The sequence below is a fragment of the Aphanomyces astaci genome (assembly GCF_000520075.1).
Source record: "Aphanomyces astaci strain APO3 unplaced genomic scaffold supercont1.5, whole genome shotgun sequence".
In the NCBI taxonomy this organism is placed as follows: domain Eukaryota; phylum Oomycota; class Saprolegniomycetes; order Saprolegniales; family Verrucalvaceae; genus Aphanomyces; species Aphanomyces astaci.
The window spans coordinates 968,929-986,927 of record NW_009798268.1 but is presented as its reverse complement, the minus strand read 5'-3'; the positions used below and the strand labels follow the sequence as shown (position 1 = coordinate 986,927).

Here is a 17,999-nt window from a genome sequence, read left to right as displayed (position 1 = left end):
CAGCACTTCTCGCCAACACTTGAACGACGCTTTGCTGGGACCTCCCATCAATTGCCTAACGTTATTGTGAGGTGTTGTTGGTATTGTGAATTCGCTATAAACTTGCAAAATTCGCGTGGTTTGTCGAATCAATATATTGCATCACGCTTGAGTTCTGATTGGTTGAATATACTACTTGTCCTTTCGGTAAGAGCCAATCAAATCCACTAAAAATTGGATTAGTTCTTACCAAAGCCAAAATGTAGTCCTATTATAGTACTGTACTGTAGAATGTAGTCCTATTATAGTACTGTACTGTAGTACAGCTACTACAGAACTACATTTTGGCGCCAAATGTTATAACCGATGGGGAAGTTCATGAATCTCACCGGGGACTTGCAGTTCACGCATGGAAAAGACAATGATCGAATTAGCATTGTGGTGTTGTGTGGATTTAGGTGATCTCTTCATACAAGTACTGCTTGCATGATTTCCGTCGCTGCAAGCTCTACACAAAACACACACACACAAGACTAACACTTCCATGCCGTCCATATATCGATTCGACTTACTCGGATCGCAACGAGGACAAATGCGAACGCGACCGTGATGAAAGCGACCGACGAACCCACAAGGCAATACAACGACAACGTCATGTCCAAGCACCTGGCGCCGTGTGAGATGCACATGGCTGTCACAGACTCCACAGCATTCTTCTCGTTGCCCACTAATCGGTCCTGTCTGTGACAACGTGGAACCGTATCCCATCTGTCGTACATGGGTCGTCGGAAACACCTGCTTCTGCCATGCTGGACAAGGCCAAGGCAAAGTCGCCCAGCACATTGAGCCACAACCGGAGCACGCCTACGGTGGTCACTGCCAGCGCTGAAAACAGCGCAGACGCTCCCACGAGTACACGGCACTTGACTCTGGATTGCCACAATGCTACTTGCGCGGCGAACTGTCATCAACCAAAGTGAGTTCATGAGAAGAATGAGAGCATGTCCGTTGCCGTACGCAAAGCAAAGCCGCGACGACAAGAAGGCACTGGACGGCTGTGAGTGTCGTGCCGCAAATGCCAGCGAAACGCACGTCCGCTGCGTGGTTGCCTTGCGCACTACCGGTAATTTGCAGTAACAACATCACGCCAGGACATGATCGTCAACGAAGCATACCAAAACCCGCCCCAGGTTTCACTGGTCATGGTCGTGCGGTTGAATGCAGGAAACAACGACTGCATCAATGATGATTCGTGTATGTACAACCCAACGGGACCCATCGTGACCTGCCATGGCGATGCGTCGTCGCTTGCACGCACGACTGCGACCCACGACGGATGTAGGATGGCAGTGAGAAGCATGAGCGACCCGCAGGCTGCGACACCACCGACTACCAAGTTGTTTGATCAGCAATCATCATTAACTGCATCATTACGCGCTGGATGCTGTCGAAGGAGTTCGTAGCCCATGATGACACACACCGCGAAGAGTTTTAGTTCTGGAAGGTGGACAAATGGATATTGAAACTGCCAGGCGGACCGTTATCCGGATATGTATGCAGGGATTATCCGGCTCAACTCGTCGCCAGGACGACGAAGTCATTTGCATACGGACGCGGCATCATGGCACCCAAGAATACGGACGAGGCAAAGACGTCAACCGCTGGCCGCCAGCCGCGCGTGGCTGTGGTTTACAACGCTAACAGCAGTGTGACGAAGCGGCATGTGAACTTGGCACAGTACCTGGCTGCATGCATATCCCAAGGAGGATGGTGTGAAAAGGTCCATTTGGTGGCGATCCCGACGCCACCACGTAAGTCCACCTCCGTCAAGAGTGCGCCCTTCAAAGCTCGTCGCCGTGACGGTGCTGTCCTGACGTCGTCGAATGTCGTACACACAACTGACGTGTCCGTGCTCGTATCCAGCGACGTCATCTTCCTTTGCGTGGACATCCTGCAATTGAACCATTGCGCGGGCGTAGTCGCAAAGGCCATTGAGCTCCCCAAGGGAACGAAACCACAGCAGCATGTGATCGTGCACTTGGAGACGTCCCTGAAGCGCGAGGAAGGCTTTGACAAGACGCACTTTCCCGACAAAATCGTGCTACACGGCGGTGCGTGCTTCGACGTCGTCCGCGACCTCAACGGCATTCTCACCCCATTGACCAACGGCTCCATCTTCATCGAGCGGCTGTCGTACGTAGCCATTTACTCTCCCTCCTTTCAACGACCATGTCCTTCACTCGTAGCAAGGACAAGGAACAAGCGCTGTTCTGTTTGGACATTCTCCATAGCTGTGCGTTGCAAATCATCAGTCGACGCAACCTCCGAGGTGAAGTCCACTCAAAAATATCTTTTTTTCGTCATTTTTTTTCTCACCTGCTGCTGTCGTACGCTGTAGCCATCCACTGGTCCAACGCAATGCTCACGTCGCTGTACACGGTGTGCGCGCTGACCAACCTCTCCGTGTCTGAAGCCCTCCGAGACCGCAAGTGCCGCTTGCTGTACGCGGACATGCTTCATGAGATTCTTGGAGTGCTGGACCGCGTGGCCAAGGACAAGCATTGGTCGTTAGACCAGTCCGCGCACTGCTTCCTTCCGATTCCGTCCATCCTCGCGCTGCTCCCGCTGCCGAATGTGCTCTTTTCCGGGCTCGTCCAGTTGTTTGATTTTGGTGTCACCAGTGGTACGCTCGACGACGTTCCTCTCCTCACGGTAGGTACCCTATTCCTTGCCTACTTGTCTTTGTACTATTTACACATATCAAACGTACTGAGCTACTGTATCATGTTCTGGAGCTACTTGCTCATTTTGAAGGGTAGGCGGACCTAGCGGACCACCTCTCGACTGAAATCACGTACGAGTTTGACGACGTGTTGGAACTGGCATCGCGGTACAACGTCCAGCTGACCACGCTGCCGCAGCTCCAGAAGCTGGTCGTGCAAGCCGCCAAGGCCAAAAAAGGGACGCCCGCCCTCAGCGCCGCGGTGCTGTACGCGACCATCCAGCCGTCCGCCGCCAGTCGGCAGCACTCGACGTGGTTTGTGCTCAAGTTGTTGATAACGATCGTGCTTACGGCCGGGTTGATGTACTTGCTCCGTTAACAAAAAGAAACGAGTCTCATTCACTGTGGCTTGGTGACTTGTGGGCACCTTCCAGTCATGATTTTCGTGGCCATGCAGATATATAAGTATATATTGTACTGTATGTACACCTATCAAGTTAATATGTTCTACTGCACAATATGTATATCTATATTATATATTTATCTATGTTTTATATACTATACCAGCAGTCACTATGCCGTCAACACTACTACTAGTACTCGTACTTCGTACTACTGTACACGCAACGAGGAACCACTCCTCGAAAGCACAACAATCGCAACCATCCATTGGCATCATTACTTGTGGGTTGGGTTGCCAACGTGGCTCGTCCTACTTCCAGTAGTAGTAGTACTAGTACTACTACTAGTAGTCGTGGGGAGTGCGCTGTGTTTCGTGTTTCGACTTGACGCCTCTCCCTTGGAGGTCCCCCGCTGCAGCAACTTTCGGTCCGGCTCGGTTCGTTTGCCTCCAGGGTGACTTTTTGTTTGCATTTTGAGGTGCAGTTGATCTTGGTCGTACAATTGGGCTGCGATGAGGCGGAGCCGCTGGTCCGTGGAAATGCATCCGCACCAGCGCTCCTTCCACGTCGGCGGCGGCGCCCGCCCGAGGAATCGTTTCATGTAGTGGCGCCACGCGTCGATTTGCAGCTGGCGCGCGCGGATCTTGGTCCACATGCGCTTGCCCAGCGTCTTTTCCTGCATCGTTTCTTGGAAATGAAACAGCGGCCAAAACACGAGCGGAAACTTGCGGTTCATTTCGATAAACTCGGCAAAGTCCAGCAGTCCGTCGTGGTTGGCGTCGAATGCTTCCATCGCCTTCTTGAAGTTGCCCTGGAAGAACCCGTCGCCTTTGATTTGGATCGAGTCGCACATGACGACAAACTCGTCTTTGCTCAACGACCCTAGAAAATGTTAGTAGTCGATTGGATGGTAACGTCAAGTGGTGGGGACGCCGTAAGTTAGTACAAAACAGTGATATGTGTCCACTCTGATGGGGCCATGTCAGAATGGATGGTGCAGGACGACGGCTTGGAGCAAATCAGATGGACGTACGATATATAAGTAATATACACCACCACGAATGATACCATTGATAGTAGTAGTACTAACTACTGTACTACGTAACCCTAATACGTAATGGACTGGAGCATTTTCATCGGCCGTGCACACATTTAATTAACAATCTGTTGCGATGTCCAAATATATTATAATAATTTGAGGATATATATCGTTCGATTAGGCCAAATAAGGTGCAAACCACAATAGTACTGCTACTTTTGGAGTAACGAACGTTACTCTATATACTTGTACACCACAAGAAAGAACTCCCATCGATGCAGAACTGAACCATGTATGCCAATTGAAGTCCAGTGGCGAAGAATCGACAGGATCCAAAGCCAGTTGGAAGTATTGTTTTGCATACAACACACCAAACAACGATGGGGGATAGATATGTCATGGCCAGGGATTCATCTTACCCGAGTCGTCTTCGTCAAACGTGTCAAAGCAGAACCGGTAGATGTCAGTTTGGGACATGAGCGCAAAGGTGCACACAATGCGAACGAAGTCGTCGATGTCGAGCTTCACGGGGTCGCTTTGGTGGGTGCTGAAGCGGAGGATCGAGGACGTGTACTTGTTCTGGGGCGTGTCGAGTAAAAAGTAGAGTTCCCTCTACAACAGCATCAAACTAGTATCAAACAAGGCAAACGTTCGGGGGCGTGGTGGTCCATCCCAGCCAGCGTGAGGAAGGGGTGACATTTGAGACAGCAGTGGTGCAGTACACAAGTCGTACCAGATTAATGAGCCCCCTACACAAGAGCAATGTGACGTTCGCAGAAAAGTAGTTCCATTCCTTCAATGTGGAAAGTTACGAGCAATTGAGATCGATGTCGTTGAAAATCGCCACGAGCTTTTGCACTTCGAGGGTTGTCATGCCCATGGCAAAGCACAGATCTTCCGTCTCTCGCTGCTGCAACTGTGGCCCAAAGATGCCCAGCGGGGTTTCGAAGTCAGGCGTGTCATTCACCGCACGTCGTCCGTCGGGGGCTAGAGATGGCGACGATGGCACAGCTTCAGGGATTGCCTTGGAAGGGTCTGCTGCTGCAGGCGTGGCTACTGGGGGTGTGGGGGCGGAAGGGGATGGAGTCTGCGGAGGAGGATCCACAAGGTCCTTCTTGGGCTTTGCGGGGGACATTATTTGATGCTTTGGTGGGGACATTTGAGCGGGGGAAGCTGTTTCTGCAGGGAGCAGTGGTTTGCTCGGAGCTGGTTTAGTTGGGGATGGCGAAGCAGTGGCTGTTGTTGTGGATGTCGGAGGAGGCGTTGCAGAGACAGAGTACTTGCCCCCGACAGCCGGAATCAACGACTTGCTACTCCCTTCCTTTGCCCAAGCAGTCTTCACCGGACTCTTTCCACCAGCGACGCGCTTGTCCTTCCGCAGCAGTGGTGGTGCTTCTCTGATCGGTGCTGTAGACATCGGCCATGTGACAAAGACACTTGAATGCCACGGTGCCTTGGTGAAGCTAAATATAGTTCACGGTAGGCGATTAACTGTTAATACTACGTAGTACTACATAGTAGTAGTCAAAGAATCTGTGATATTTCCAGAAACGGTAAATTATTAATGATATTATAGGAAATAATATTCAAATCTCCTAGAATTATCAAGTGATTGCAAAACCATTGCATAAAAGTGATGGCACGCAATTTTATGGATTTGATTTCGCATGAGCCACCACAACTTGGACGAGAGCAGCTTCCACGGCCTGAGCGACGACGGCAGCGTCGGACGCAAGCGTGGCGCGCACTGGGATCATTACGCGGACGACTTCTCGGACCCTAAGCGCAAGAGATGCAAGTGCAACTACTGCGGGCATGTCTTCTACGCCGACGCTCAACGCATGCGCAACCACACCGACACGTGCCGCGACGCTCCTGCGGGTGTCAAGTCTCCATCTTCGTCGAATGGTTCAGCGAACGTCGTGACCTCGTTTACTTCGAGTGATCGTATCATTCCAGTGCAGCGTCTGATGGCGCCAACCCTCACGGACGCAACTCCTGTCCACGCGAAGCCACAGCGACGCCCCGATGCGACTCCAGGGACACAGCTCAAGCGCATCCTTGTGACTGGCGGCGCAGGCTTCCTCGGCCTCCACTTGTGCAAGCGGCTGCTGGACATGGGCCACGACGTGATTTGCCTCGACAACCTCTTCACGAGCCAGCGCATCTCGTTGCGGGACCTCCAGCGCTACGAAAACTTTGAGTTTGTGCGTCACGACGTGACCGAGCCGTACTATTGCGAAGTGGACGAGATCTTCAACTTGGCGTGTCCTGCGTCCCCCGTGCATTATCAGTACAACCCGATTAAAACCACCAAGGTACATACATGTACACATGTGTGACATCGTTTGTCGTCGCTGACCTTGTCATCATGTGGAGGTATCGTTCCTCGGGGCGCTGCACATGCTCGGTCTCGCCAAGCGTTTGAACGCCAAGGTGTTGCAAGCGTCCACGTCTGAAGTGTACGGCGATCCAGAAGTGTCTCCGCAACACGAAGAGTACTTTGGGTGCGTACTGTACTCGCATCTATCTTTTCCCACGTGTTGGATGCTACTTTCTTTGGCATGACTGTCAGTACTGTATCTCAGAATGCGGCAAAAGTCGAACTACTCAATATTCATGTTATCCAGCGGCGTTGTGCATACACATGACATGAACAAACATGCCTGCTCATTGTCTGTTGTTTGTGTGGACCTGCTTACAATAAATGTACTCACTACATACCTTTCTATGGGTATTATTGCTATATGTAGTGCTTGGATAGCGTTGATATGGTTTGGTTTGCTTGTGTGTATGTATGGTGGTAATGATGATATGCTATGGTATATCCACTCTAGCCGCCTGACGATTGATCTTCATATACATTGAACCACGTGACCGTAGCCACGTCAACTGCCGGGGGGTTCGGTCGTGCTATGACGAAGGCAAGCGCGTGGCTGAGACACTGTTCTTTGACTACGAGCGCATGCACAACACACAGATCCGTGTGGCGCGCATCTTCAACACGTACGGCCCGGGCATGCATCCGCACGACGGACGTGTAGTGAGCAACTTCATCTTGCAAGCGCTGGCGAATGAGCCCATCACGATATACGGCGACGGCAGCCAGACGCGCAGCTTTTGCTTTGTGGACGACCTCGTCGACGGCCTCATCAAGTTTATGGACAACCCGTCGGGGCACTCGGGGCCCATGAACTTGGGCAACCCATTTGAAATCACCATCCTCGCGCTCGCTACGACCATTATCCGCATGACCAAGTCAGCGTCCACGCTCGTGTTCCTCGACCTCCCCGGCGACGACCCCAAGCTGCGCCGCCCCGACATTACCCTCGCCAAGTACGACGATCACAGAGTGAAAAGCAGACGAAAATGAAATGATGTGTAGATCCGTGCTCAACTGGACGCCGGTCGTGCAGTTAGAAGCGGGACTCCAGCGCACGATCGACTACTTCAAGCACTTGGATCTGTCCCGGTATGTCAAGCCCACGACGCACACGGCGCATCGAAGCACGGACGCCATGAAGGCCAAGAAGAACTGCCACGTGGAAGTGTAATATCGTTAAGGTAGTGGAGGAAGGTAGTGAGTAGTGGGGAATATAACTTGTACAGCTACAAAGTCGTGTACAAATGTATACCAACCATGGCAACAGCATTGCCCAGTTTGTGTCGACCACGTACGAACTTACTTCGAAGTAGTACTTGGTAGTAGTCGGATGCTCACATTACTTAGTGTACGTAAAGTTCACCAAGTTGATTCCTGTATTAGAATGAAACAACGTGGTTCAATCTAACGACCGTAGGTGTACAGTGCACTGTACACTGAATCACTGAACAGTACAGTATTCCTACTCAGTACGTAGTAGTACTAGTATGAGTACAAAACCAATGACATGTACAACCCTAGCATGACTGACGTACAGGGCGCTAGTGTATATTTTCAAAGTCTTCATAGGCTCTATTATTGGGCCGCCAACTCGACCGCCTTGGCCGCTTCTGCTTCCCTGAGCTTTCGCAGGCCAGCGACTCCATCGCCCGTTCCGATTCTCGCGCCAGGGAACTTGACCACGACGATGCTCATGTTGTCACGACTAGGCACGAGTCACGACGACGACGACAACACCAATGAGCTTCGTAAGTACCTGCCGAGGGAAAGGCAGTGGTCCAGCACTTCTTCGCAGATGAGCCCCATGTTGCTCTCGCCGTGGGCCAGCAACGACCGCACAAACGCGCACGCATCTTCGTTGGACATGACATCCCACACCCCGTCGCAGGCCAGCAAGAGGAACTCAAAGTCCTTAGTTCGCTCCACCGCCTTGACGTCGGGCTCGGCAGATACCTCCACACGATTTCGTCGTCATTAAGAGAAAAGAGCATCACAGTGGTAAAAAGAGTCTGAACGGGGACACATCACAGAGAGATTCTGGAGACGAAGGCAGGACTTCACTTTGAACACGACAACTAACCCTGTACATGAGATAGTACGGAGCGATTTACTGCATGTACCTGCTGGTCCTCGGCGCGCAAGTCCGGACGCTGCTTGTACACAAAATCGCCCAATGCTCGAGATACCTAACAAGCCATAGAAGATGGTTTAGTGCCCAGGGGAATGGAGACGGAGCGAGGAGGACGAAGCATACCGCCAAGTCGCCATTGACGCGGTTGTTTCGGACCGACCCACCAGCGTTTTCGATGCGTTGACGTTCGCCTGGGTTGTTGGGTTTGTGGTCGTACGACATCGGGACGACGCCGCCGTCTGTCGCGAGGACACTCCGCGAGTCCCCAGAATTGGCCACCACGATATGTGTGTCGTTGATGAACGCAGCGATGGCAGTGCACCCACTGTGGTCGTCGCCACTGACCACTTGTTTGAGCTGCCTGTGCTCAATGTCCAACGCTAGGAATGCCCGCGTGAGTGCACCGCCAATGTCGTCCTTGTCCTTCACATTCACATCTTGCTTCTCCAGCGTTTCGATCAGATTCAGCGCGCTCTCGTCCGCAACCAACTTGCCCCCATGACCGTCAAACACTGCAAAGATGGAACATCCGTCAAAGGACGGGATCGACGTGCGCGCAATGTGTGCATCCTCCATCGTCGCACGCCATCCCTGCATGCAGCTGACCCCAAAGGACAGGCCATTCCCAGACCCGACGTGGGTGTCTTTCTCCGTGAGCGGACTGCTGAGGAAGTTGCCCATAGACGATGAACGATGATGGGTCTTGGACGAAATCCAAATGAACAAATTGCCCCTCCTCCATTGAAGTCCACGAACTTGAGGTTCGCATTAGAAATAGACCATTTTCGATATTTTTATTATCCATCTGATGCAACATATTATTGAAGAATATTTTCGTTTCGCGACCTTTCGACTATATCTGCCGTAACGCGTCAGTGATATTGCTCTGCGTCGACGAAGCTGAGGCAGAAGCACCTCGTCATTGCGATGCTTCCTCATTGATCGTGGACGGTATAGCAATAGTACGTGTCCAAATGGCGTTATCCACGTACTAGTACAACAAACCCCAAGTGCACGCGCTTTCCATATGGTGCCTTGTCCAACATGAAAGCAGGGTTGGACATGCCAACAACACACATGAAATGCTCACCACTCACATAGTACCATGACACTACACGAGTATCAGCCACAAGGCAAAGGCTGGCTACCTTTACTTCACATGTCCGTCAACCATGAACAAGCCCATCAAAATCTCAAGCTGCTTCTCCCATACCATCAGTGCATTGTCCGGAGCCAACGTTTCCCATACCCGGAATTCACCCAGCCACACCAACTACTTCCTCTCAATGTCAGCAGGTGGTGTGTGATGTCTATGTACTCGTTCTCCCAGCCTAGATGCACGCACCATGTATGCATGCTCTAGTCGACATAAGTGTGTACGGTCGCGCACAACAGCACGAGTCGGCCATGGAACTCGTCGTTTAGTTATCGACACTTCGAGGTTGCCTGCCTATTGCGAGCCTACGATGGTAAACTTGTTTTGCGGCGGGTCTTGCCCTTCTTGTTGGCCCACGAGTTCTTGCTGCCGCTTCTTCGCTTCTTCGGCTGCCTCCCGCTCCTTCCGGATGCCGAGGACGCCGTCGCCAGTCCCAAACCTGGCTCCTTCCAACACCACCAGCACGGCGCTCATGTTGTCCCGACTAGGTACAATTCAACACCAAATAACCCTACTTTTTTTGTTTTGGGAGGCGTACAGTACCTATCCAGGGACAAACAATAGTCGAGCAGTTCTTCGCAGATCAGGCCCATGTTGGTTTCCCCCAACAGCATCACACGACGGACGTAGTTGCACGCTTCTTCGTTGGTCAGGACATCCCACACGCCGTCGCACGCCAACAAGAGGAACTCGTTCGACGGCGACCGCGCTTCGATCTTGATGTCTGGCTCTGGCGACACCTACAGCGTCACATGCCCTTTCAAGTCGATATGATGCCATCAACGAAATGGGGGCTGAGAAGCACACCTGTTGCGCTTCGGGGGCTAGATCCGGCCGTTCCTTGAAGTAGAAGTCGCCTAACGCCCGCGACACCTACACGCGTATGAATAATTCGATGGCTGGGCAGATGGTTACCGCGAGATCGCCGTTCACGCGATTGTTGCGGACCATGCCGCCAGCTTTCTCGATGCGCAGCTTTTCTCGAGCGTTGTTGGGCTTGTGGTCGTACGACATGGGTTCGACAGCGTCGCCGCACGTCGCAAGAACGCCGCGGGAGTCGCCAGAGTTGGCCACGATGATGTGTGTGTCGGTCAAAAACGCAGCTAGCGCGGTGCATCCGCTCTGGTCTTCGCCACTCTCGACCTTTTGCATCGCGCGCAGTTCCGTGTCCAGGGCCAAGAATGCGCGGCGGAGTCCAGCGCCGATAGCTTGTGGGTCATTCGTGTGTTGATGTTCCTTCACTAAGGTATCCACGAACCGCACGGCACTCTCGTCCGCCACAAGGTTGCCGCCATGGCCGTCAAACACGGCGAATATGGACGCACCAGCAAATGCAGGCACGTTGGCCTGGGCGATGTGCGCATCTTCCATGGTTGTGCGCCATCCTTGCATGCAGCTGACGCCGAACGATATTCCATTCCCTTCACCCACATGCGTGACCTTGTCTGTCTGGGGAGTGCTCAAGAAGTTTCCCATCTTTCGATGCTGATGATCTTTCGGAAAAGTGACGGACGTGTCGGCGAAAATTCGGCCGTTCTAACACAATGTATATTCCCCGTACAGTGGTGCCTGCTAGTACTGTACTGTACCTCTAAAGAGTGGGTACAAAACAGCAATAATTATAACTTATGGAGCATAGAAACGTAGACCGCACAGTGACAATTCCATTATACTGGGAGTAACATACGTATTCTTCTAGGAGTCATTTTAATAAAATTGTGCAATTGGGCCGTTCGACGTCACATAAATACTTTTTCACTGAGGAACAGACACCGCACCTGTGCAGGCATATGCAAATGCCATCGCCCAGCTCTATGCTTAACGTGACGCGAGATGTAATAACGTCGAGGCCAATTCATGGTGCTCTTGAACAGACCTTGTCGTGGAATCTGAAGCCGAAAGGTTGTCTACATTATTTCATTGGCTTGAAATGACTTCAACTTGGTGTTCATTTACTTCGACTTTAATTTTGCTAGCGATTTGATTGGCTAATCCGAAATTCAAGCAATTTCATTGGCCAAATTGAAGGTACCTTACACTTATCCACGGGAAACTGCAATTTTATGGCAGAGGGTTGGTTCCCTCATCCACAAAGTACGATCATTGCTCACTCGAAGCCCCAGTTCAGGTCAACCGGGGGCTCGAGGTTTGGCTCGTTGAAAACCCCGAACCCCCCGAGCGTTAAGAGTAATTATTAAATACGTGAAGCTCCCCAAGCTTGTAAATACCGCGTAATTTTATTACATTATTAACTGTAAATACATGAAGTAAGTAGTACTCTGGTGTATTTATGAATATCAAGTCATTATTATTTGTATTTCAAATATATTCTTGACTCTACTGAACCCAGTGACGAATTTTAACCAATGATTGTCGAGGATTGGGTTGAGCCACGCCATCCATGAATCTGACACTTCATTTTTGCATTTGCTCCGTCGTTGCATCATGGCTTACAAGTTGTTCGTGCCCCAGGGCGGCGCCCGCGCCTTCAAGATCTTTATCGCCGCCGAATACAGCGGCGTCAACCTCGAGATCCCAGAAACCTTCGTGATGGGCGTGGACAACAAGTCCGCCGAGTTCTTGAAGCTCAACCCGTTGGGCAAGGTCCCCGTGTTGCAAACCCCCGAAGGCCCGATCTTCGAGTCCAACGCCATCGCTCGCTACATCGCGCGCATCCGCGCCGACAACGGCTTGCTCGGCAAGACCTTTTACGAATCCGGCCAAGTCGACCAATGGGTGGACTTCGTCTCGAACGAACTCGAACTGCCCCTCAACGCGCTCTTGTACCCAATCTTCGGCTACCGCAAGTGGGAAGCGGCCCTCGAAGCTAAGGCCATCGAAGACACGAAGAAGGTGTTGCAAATCTTGGAAAACCATTTGCTCCTCCGCACGTACTTTGTCGGCGAACAAATCACCCTTGCCGACATTGCCGTGTTTGGTGCGTTGATCTACGCGTTCAAGTTCGCGTTGGACAAGGACTTCCGCAAGCCTTACTCGAACTTGCTCCGGTGGTTCACGACCGTGGCTGCCCAGCCCGAATTCGCCGCCATCGTCGGCGAAGTGTACCTTGCCGACTCTGCCACTTTGGCCGACGGCGCCCCTGCCAAGCAAGCCCCGAAGAAGGCTGCCGCCGCCCCCAAGGCCAAGAAGCAGGAAAAGCCCAAGGAAGTAGATGACGACGACGCTGACTTCGACGAAGCCCCCAAGGAAAAGAAGGCGGAACACCCGTTGGCCGTGCTGAACCGCACCAGCCCGTCCAAGCTCAAGTTTGACGACTGGAAGGTCACGTACTCGAACACCAAGCCGTTGTCCAAAGCCATGGAGTGGCTGTGGGAACACTTTGATGCTGAAGGGTACTCGTTCTGGTTCAACAAGTACAACTACAACGAAGAGAACAAGAAGATGTTCATGACGTGCAACGCCGTGTCGGGCTTCATCCAGCGCTCGGAAGCCATGCGCAAGTTTTCGTTTGGCGTGCAGTCCGTGGTCGGCGTCGAAGGCGGGTTGATCGAAATCGTCGGCTGCTGGTTGTTCCGTGGCCAAGAGATCGAGCACATGCTCGAAGCCAACCCTGACGCCGAGTACTACACATGGACCAAGGTGGACGTCCTCGACGACGCCGCCAAGGCCCGCATCGAAGAGTACTTCTGCTCCGAAGACACGATCGACGGCAAGCCCATCGCTGACGGCAAGGTCTTCAAGTAAATTAATTGCATCGTCATCTGTTTGCAGTGGTTTCGACGATTGACCAACAGTAGTTAGTCTCGTGTACTATGTAGTAGTACAGTGAGAGTCCCGTACTCGGGAGTCCTACTACGAGGCCTTAGAGAGCGTACTGTGGCATCACATTGGTAGAACAACTAGGTTGTATGTAAACCCTTCATGTATCTTACACGAGGGAGTACCAATGCAGCCTGACGTTATGATCATCATAGGCAGCGTCAAATAGCGTTATTTGATCCCGTTCATTAGGCTTAGCGTCGCCGCGGCTGCACAGGACACGAATACGCTAGCACCACCACGGCTTGCTTGACCCACGTGTTCGCATGTACTTGGCGCCTACAAGCGTACCTACCACGTGATGACGTCATGCGATTCCTTGCATACCTGGCACTTTCTCGAGCGTCCGCCTGTGCTTTAGCTTGTCGTCTCGCGACGATGTGCTCGGCCGCTTTCTTTCGCAGCCACTTGCCGTACGCGGCGTTGGCTTTGGTGGAATCTTTTGGCTGTGGTTCGGTACAGTGGGGTGCTTTCGCATTCTTCGGCGGCGCTGTCGAGGAATAATGACGTGGCAGCCGGGGCTTGAACGGCGGAAGTTCTGGTCTTTGGACATTTGGTTTGGTGGTAGTACCCTTGTTCTGACGACTGGACATCGCTTGTTTGGCCTTGAGCCACGATTTGAAGCGTTCCTCACACTCCAAGTTGTTTCCTTCGTGTTCGCACGCATCTTTCACCTCGGATTGCAACGTCGACGACAATCGCTTGGACCGTTTCCACGCCTCATACGTGCATTTGCACAGCAGCTACGATGTACCAGTTGCATAGATTTTGACGTGTCGTCAACATGGTGGTGCCGCGTTCACCTGATGCAAGGGCGCCACGTCGCGTTTGGCCAAGTCCGTTCGGGCGACGTCATCTCGTCGCGCTTCTTGGCGACTTTGCCAATGCCATCGACTGCTGCTGTCCTGTGACCCCATAGATTGAAATGGCACTGACGTCGGCACTGTGCGTATTTTTAGCCACCGTGGCGAGTAGGAAGTCCTAAGCGAGTTTAGGTTAAACCAAGTGCCAAGGCGTGGAAACGGTCCAAGCGATTGTCGTCGACGTTGCAATCCGAGGTGAAAGATGCGTGCGAACACGAAGGAAACAACTTCATGACCTGCCGAGCTCATAACCAAGACTAATAGTAAGTACTACCTGTGTAGCCAAATGCTTGCAGTCAGGACACCACAACAATGAAGTCGAGATTGCAGTGATGCGATTCATCACTTGGTTGGGCATGAATTGCATGCAAGTAGTCACTTTGCAGCAGTTACGCTGTTCCCACGCCATGCCAGTGATGACCATGTAGAATCCCTCTTAAATCCACCTCCTTCCTACCGTATTTGTCGTACCTTTGCACCACTCCGGAGTAATTAAATTTGAAGGCATTATTTAAATATTTGAATTGTATAATCGACTTGAGATTATATTGAATTTCAGAAATATATTCGCGTTTTATAGTTCATGGTACAGATCAACGACAAATACGGTAAAGTCGTCAAGAGCTACCAATCTTACTACTATACTGTACCTGAGCCTGTTAACTATTCTTCACACACACCGACGACACACAACGGGGTGGTGGCATGATTGCTACATGTATGTAAGCTTGATTAGTCAATTCTCATGCAGCAAGGATGTATGTCTATTATGCGAGAACTCTCGGGCTAACGTTACTTGTAATCTGTCATTAGTGCTACGAGTAACGAACTAGCTACTACATGTCAAGGTCGTCGTGCACGGCCAACGCCTGCCGCACGACGTCCTTGGCGTGCACAAGTTGGCGCCGCATGACGCCGTCTTGGTCGTACAGGTTGGGAGCTTTCATCGATTCCTTGCCTTCCTTGATGAGCACTTGCAGCCCAAAGAACAGCGCGTTACCCGCACACGCCGAGTCAGCCAGTAGCACCACCTCCTTGTCCACGAGCGTCAGGACCACACCATGATCATGCGCCGCCGTCTGTCCCTTCGTGTTAGTACATATCGTCGCAGGCTGATACACACGTCTCTGGTAGTACCTGTTTGGACCGTATTCCCAGCACAGACTTGAGGAGGACAGGGGACTCCATCGTAATGCGTTTGCATTTGGCCAACACGATCGACTTGGGCGACGGCTTGGCTTTGCACGTCCACATGAGTTGGCTTCCGATGCGGTCGAGTTTGAAAAACTTGAGTTTCGGCGTCGGTTTATACCGCGAGCTCAGCTACCAACGAATAATATATATATATATATATATATTCCCAATCATGCAATCATCATCCAACCCCACCAGAGGAGCTATCAACACTAGTAGTAGTAGGAGGAGGTCTAGTACCTTCATGATGGCCACGCCTTTTTGCATCGTGTGGATAAACTGGACGAGGCGCGCGGCGTCGTCCTCGATCAAACCAATCTCTTGGAGCGTAAAGTAGTCCGCCGCCACATCTGGCAGCACGTTCGACTCGACCTACAACTCGTCAAATGTCACTGCCAAAGTCAGACTAAATGGTGGATATGACCTTGACTGGGACGTCGTCGGCGTACAAGACACGATGCATGTATCGCTTGTACGCTTGCTGGATGGTCACGGCGGCCAAGTGCCGGTTCTGCGCGAGTTTGAGCTCGACCAAGGACCGAATCGTCTGCATCCTACAGGCCACACCATCATGATCATGATCGGTTTACGTTATGATTTGGTGGTGGCTTGCTTTCGCTCGGTGAGCTGGAGCGTCTCCATGGCTTCGAAAGACCGCTCCATGATGGGTCGGCGGAACCCCATTGCATGTCGGCGGCGATGCGCGTGGGACCGCGCCAAGAAGCCCCGCACGAACGTCTGGACCTTCAAGCATGCCATCTCAGGGCTGAACACCCGAGGCGCGTAGATGGACTTTGTGTTGCGCGTGATTTCGGGTCCGCCGCGGTAGATGAGTCGGAAGAACTTCCACGCTAACGTTACCGTCGTTATCACAAGGACAACAACATGGCATCGTACCGGCGGCGCTGAGGAATCGGTAATGACGTGGCACGACCATGTGCTTCTTGGGCCGGCCGTGATCGTCCAGCAAGTCGGCGTTGGAAATCGGCCCTGGCGGCGACATGCCATCCTTATCCAGGACAAAGTTTCGCCATTGAGTCATCCACGACGAGTCCACAAGGAACACGATCGATCCGTCCAACACTGGCGCGATGCGGTTGAGCGCGTCCGCCGACAACGCTTCCTCTTCCGATCGGAGTTTGCAATAGTCGATCTCTAAGAACGCCATGATGTCTGTGGAGAAGAGTTTGCGATACGTGAGGAGCTGGATGATCCGACTCAAGTACAGCACGAGGTCGCGCGCGCGGTCGCTTGGCATGACGAGCTTGTACCGCCACGACTTTGCTGGCAGCTACGTACACACAGCGCAAGGACGTGACTTGTTTCGTTGTTGTAGCTAGGAACGAAAACGAACATGGGGAATCACGGGTAGTTTCTGCATCAGCGAGTCGTGCAACGCCAGGAACTCCGAGTACCGTCGCCGAACGACGTGCTTTCGCATGCAATAATGCACGTTGATCACGTAGTTGACGTAAGGAAGCTGCCATGGGCTCTGCGCTCGCTCCATGCACCCGATGGACACGTCGAGCATTGCACAGGCTCGGACACTTCGTGACGGGTCAGTCATGTCGCCTGTGGCGTCGAGGGAATGCAGAAGCGGCAAGATGTCGTCGGCTCGGTACTCTTTCCGTGCTAGGGGAATCGAGTTGAGGAAGCGGTACGCGACCGCCTTCTTGAAGAATTCCTTGTCCAGCTCCATGCCCAGAGCGCGCTTGAGGCAGATTTCCCGATACACAGACACGATGCGATCCACAGACGATCCAGATGGAATGGCCAATTCGTCCCACGCATTCGCGGCAATGCCGTGGATGTCGTCGAGCGCGGTTGGTATGCCCATGATTGTCCCACTGTGTCGCTTCAACTTGGCCGGATGATTATCCGGTACAAAATAAAAAACGGTTTCGAACGAGTTGAAGTTGGGGCTGCTCGCATCTGATACATGTACCGACGCTTGAGCATCAAGAGAAAACATGATGTGCGGCCGGGAACAACGTACCTTACCTGTGTGGCGATACCTACCTACTTCATTCACCACGAAAGCTATCGTGACATGCACTTATAGTTGTCGCGCACAACACTACGATATATGGTACACCCTAATTCCTGTCGAAACCAAGCACAGCTTGGTGGATATCCGTACTTCAACCTGAGCAGTTTCACAATCCGTATGGTATCTTGGTCTGAAGTGCACGCCAGAGGATTTCCTCTTAACGTTACATTGAGACGACTTACTGTAAAGTGAAGGACAAAGGTAAGTTGCAGTTACAGTAAAGGGGCAAGCTTCACTTTGATGTATACTCGTCGTATTAGTACAAGAAAGGGCTCTTTACATTGACTGGGACATGAATTCA

General features: G+C 52.0%; 9 protein-coding genes across 17 annotated transcripts; 3 read left to right on the top strand and 6 right to left on the bottom strand.

Annotated features, from left to right (window-relative positions):
- Positions 1-24: 24 nt before the first annotated feature.
- Positions 25-1,487, bottom strand: H257_03113 (hypothetical protein). 5 transcript variants are annotated; one of them, XM_009827069.1, is made up of 7 exons: positions 1,414-1,487; positions 1,155-1,368; positions 997-1,096; positions 757-940; positions 552-706; positions 369-487; positions 25-55 (listed from the first exon to the last, which is right to left on the bottom strand). In XM_009827069.1, exons 1-6 carry the CDS (start codon positions 1,445-1,447, stop codon positions 434-436), a joined length of 741 nt encoding a protein of 246 aa, XP_009825371.1. In that variant the 5' UTR covers positions 1,448-1,487; the 3' UTR covers positions 25-55; positions 369-433. The 5 variants fall into 5 exon arrangements, with proteins under 5 accessions (XP_009825371.1, XP_009825374.1, XP_009825373.1 ...); XM_009827072.1 differs by having other exon boundaries at positions 552-940; XM_009827071.1 differs by lacking the exon at positions 25-55 and having other exon boundaries at positions 276-487; positions 552-645; positions 704-940.
- Positions 1,488-1,555: 68 nt separating this feature from the next.
- Positions 1,556-3,190, top strand: H257_03112 (hypothetical protein). Its single transcript, XM_009827067.1, has 4 exons — positions 1,556-2,172; positions 2,226-2,308; positions 2,378-2,691; positions 2,799-3,190. Exons 1-4 carry the CDS (start codon positions 1,601-1,603, stop codon positions 3,078-3,080), a joined length of 1,251 nt encoding a protein of 416 aa, XP_009825369.1. The 5' UTR covers positions 1,556-1,600; the 3' UTR covers positions 3,081-3,190.
- An 87-nt stretch (positions 3,191-3,277) lies between these two features.
- Positions 3,278-5,580, bottom strand: H257_03111 (hypothetical protein). The gene is made up of 4 exons (XM_009827066.1): positions 4,954-5,580; positions 4,875-4,890; positions 4,561-4,753; positions 3,278-3,984 (listed from the first exon to the last, which is right to left on the bottom strand). The coding sequence occupies exons 1-4, from the start codon at positions 5,556-5,558 to the stop codon at positions 3,380-3,382; spliced, it is 1,419 nt and encodes a 472-aa protein (XP_009825368.1). The 5' UTR covers positions 5,559-5,580; the 3' UTR covers positions 3,278-3,379.
- Positions 5,581-5,796: 216 nt separating this feature from the next.
- H257_03110 (hypothetical protein) lies at positions 5,797-7,793 on the top strand. Its single transcript, XM_009827065.1, has 4 exons — positions 5,797-6,459; positions 6,521-6,648; positions 7,025-7,477; positions 7,527-7,793. Exons 1-4 carry the CDS (start codon positions 5,809-5,811, stop codon positions 7,693-7,695), a joined length of 1,401 nt encoding a protein of 466 aa, XP_009825367.1. The 5' UTR covers positions 5,797-5,808; the 3' UTR covers positions 7,696-7,793.
- A 223-nt stretch (positions 7,794-8,016) lies between these two features.
- On the bottom strand, positions 8,017-9,399 carry H257_03109. Of its 2 annotated transcripts, XM_009827063.1 has the most exons (4): positions 8,779-9,399; positions 8,645-8,710; positions 8,281-8,477; positions 8,017-8,229 (listed from the first exon to the last, which is right to left on the bottom strand). In XM_009827063.1, exons 1-4 carry the CDS (start codon positions 9,334-9,336, stop codon positions 8,100-8,102), a joined length of 951 nt encoding a protein of 316 aa, XP_009825365.1. In that variant the 5' UTR covers positions 9,337-9,399; the 3' UTR covers positions 8,017-8,099. The 2 variants fall into 2 exon arrangements, with proteins under 2 accessions (XP_009825365.1, XP_009825366.1); XM_009827064.1 differs by having other exon boundaries at positions 8,281-8,710.
- A 286-nt stretch (positions 9,400-9,685) lies between these two features.
- On the bottom strand, positions 9,686-11,373 carry H257_03108. 2 transcript variants are annotated; one of them, XM_009827061.1, is made up of 4 exons: positions 10,727-11,373; positions 10,619-10,684; positions 10,355-10,551; positions 9,686-10,295 (listed from the first exon to the last, which is right to left on the bottom strand). In XM_009827061.1, exons 1-4 carry the CDS (start codon positions 11,285-11,287, stop codon positions 10,106-10,108), a joined length of 1,014 nt encoding a protein of 337 aa, XP_009825363.1. In that variant the 5' UTR covers positions 11,288-11,373; the 3' UTR covers positions 9,686-10,105. The 2 variants fall into 2 exon arrangements, with proteins under 2 accessions (XP_009825363.1, XP_009825364.1); XM_009827062.1 differs by having other exon boundaries at positions 9,686-10,551.
- An 859-nt stretch (positions 11,374-12,232) lies between these two features.
- Positions 12,233-13,742, top strand: H257_03107 (hypothetical protein). Its single transcript, XM_009827060.1, has one exon. It carries the CDS (start codon positions 12,257-12,259, stop codon positions 13,514-13,516), a length of 1,260 nt encoding a protein of 419 aa, XP_009825362.1. The 5' UTR covers positions 12,233-12,256; the 3' UTR covers positions 13,517-13,742.
- On the bottom strand, positions 13,642-14,555 carry H257_03106. 2 transcript variants are annotated; one of them, XM_009827058.1, is made up of 3 exons: positions 14,395-14,555; positions 13,919-14,334; positions 13,642-13,882 (listed from the first exon to the last, which is right to left on the bottom strand). In XM_009827058.1, exons 1-3 carry the CDS (start codon positions 14,506-14,508, stop codon positions 13,786-13,788), a joined length of 627 nt encoding a protein of 208 aa, XP_009825360.1. In that variant the 5' UTR covers positions 14,509-14,555; the 3' UTR covers positions 13,642-13,785. The 2 variants fall into 2 exon arrangements, with proteins under 2 accessions (XP_009825360.1, XP_009825361.1); XM_009827059.1 differs by having other exon boundaries at positions 13,642-13,870.
- A 657-nt stretch (positions 14,556-15,212) lies between these two features.
- Positions 15,213-17,494, bottom strand: H257_03105. Of its 2 annotated transcripts, XM_009827056.1 has the most exons (7): positions 17,003-17,494; positions 16,546-16,939; positions 16,262-16,499; positions 16,073-16,202; positions 15,889-16,020; positions 15,592-15,777; positions 15,213-15,533 (listed from the first exon to the last, which is right to left on the bottom strand). In XM_009827056.1, the coding sequence occupies exons 1-7, from the start codon at positions 17,483-17,485 to the stop codon at positions 15,291-15,293; spliced, it is 1,806 nt and encodes a 601-aa protein (XP_009825358.1). In that variant the 5' UTR covers positions 17,486-17,494; the 3' UTR covers positions 15,213-15,290. The 2 variants fall into 2 exon arrangements, with proteins under 2 accessions (XP_009825358.1, XP_009825359.1); XM_009827057.1 differs by having other exon boundaries at positions 16,546-17,494.
- Positions 17,495-17,999: the final 505 nt, after the last annotated feature.

Bases quoted from the DNA above. Each gene is read 5' to 3' on its own strand.
- H257_03106 (XM_009827058.1), bottom strand. From the start codon at position 14,508: ATGGGGTCACAGGACAGCAGCAGTCGATGGCATTGGCAAAGTCGCCAA. The intron at 14,335-14,394 runs GTGAACGCGGCA...GGTACATCGTAG, and splicing joins ACGTGGCGCCCTTGCATCAG to CTGCTGTGCAAATGCACGTA. The intron at 13,883-13,918 runs GTATGCAAGGAA...ATCACGTGGTAG, and splicing joins GACGCTCGAGAAAGTGCCAG to GTACGCTTGTAGGCGCCAAG.
- H257_03113 (XM_009827069.1), bottom strand. From the start codon at position 1,447: ATGGGCTACGAACTCCTTCGACAGCATCCAGCGC. The intron at 707-756 runs GTACGACAGATG...AGGACCGATTAG, and splicing joins AGGTGTTTCCGACGACCCAT to TGGGCAACGAGAAGAATGCT. The intron at 488-551 runs GTAAGTCGAATC...TGTTTTGTGTAG, and splicing joins TTGTCCTCGTTGCGATCCGA to AGCTTGCAGCGACGGAAATC.
- H257_03108 (XM_009827061.1), bottom strand. From the start codon at position 11,287: ATGGGAAACTTCTTGAGCACTCCCCAGACAGACAAGGTCACGCATGTG. The intron at 10,552-10,618 runs GTGTGCTTCTCA...GTGACGCTGTAG, and splicing joins TAGCCCCCGAAGCGCAACAG to GTGTCGCCAGAGCCAGACAT. The intron at 10,296-10,354 runs GTACTGTACGCC...AATTGTACCTAG, and splicing joins TATTGTTTGTCCCTGGATAG to TCGGGACAACATGAGCGCCG.
- H257_03111 (XM_009827066.1), bottom strand. From the start codon at position 5,558: ATGTCTACAGCACCGATCAGAGAAGCACCACCACTGCTGCGGAAGGAC. The intron at 3,985-4,560 runs GTAAGATGAATC...AACATTTTCTAG, and splicing joins GTTTGACGAAGACGACTCGG to GGTCGTTGAGCAAAGACGAG.
- H257_03107 (XM_009827060.1), top strand. From the start codon at position 12,257: ATGGCTTACAAGTTGTTCGTGCCCCAGGGCGGCGCCCGCGCCTTCAAG.
- H257_03110 (XM_009827065.1), top strand. From the start codon at position 5,809: ATGAGCCACCACAACTTGGACGAGAGCAGCTTCCACGGCCTGAGCGAC. The intron at 6,649-7,024 runs GTGCGTACTGTA...ACGTGACCGTAG, and splicing joins CAACACGAAGAGTACTTTGG to CCACGTCAACTGCCGGGGGG. The intron at 7,478-7,526 runs GTACGACGATCA...AATGATGTGTAG, and splicing joins CCCGACATTACCCTCGCCAA to ATCCGTGCTCAACTGGACGC.
- H257_03105 (XM_009827056.1), bottom strand. From the start codon at position 17,485: ATGGGCATACCAACCGCGCTCGACGACATCCACGGCATTGCCGCGAAT. The intron at 16,940-17,002 runs GTTCGTTTTCGT...GTGTGTACGTAG, and splicing joins AACTACCCGTGATTCCCCAT to CTGCCAGCAAAGTCGTGGCG. The intron at 16,500-16,545 runs GTACGATGCCAT...CGGTAACGTTAG, and splicing joins CCGATTCCTCAGCGCCGCCG to CGTGGAAGTTCTTCCGACTC.
- H257_03112 (XM_009827067.1), top strand. From the start codon at position 1,601: ATGGCACCCAAGAATACGGACGAGGCAAAGACGTCAACCGCTGGCCGC. The intron at 2,309-2,377 runs GTGAAGTCCACT...CGTACGCTGTAG, and splicing joins CAGTCGACGCAACCTCCGAG to CCATCCACTGGTCCAACGCA. The intron at 2,692-2,798 runs GTAGGTACCCTA...TTTGAAGGGTAG, and splicing joins ACGACGTTCCTCTCCTCACG to GCGGACCTAGCGGACCACCT.
- H257_03109 (XM_009827063.1), bottom strand. From the start codon at position 9,336: ATGGGCAACTTCCTCAGCAGTCCGCTCACGGAGAAAGACACCCACGTC. The intron at 8,711-8,778 runs GTATGCTTCGTC...ATGGCTTGTTAG, and splicing joins GCGTCAATGGCGACTTGGCG to GTATCTCGAGCATTGGGCGA. The intron at 8,478-8,644 runs GTACATGCAGTA...AATCGTGTGGAG, and splicing joins TGCGCGCCGAGGACCAGCAG to GTATCTGCCGAGCCCGACGT.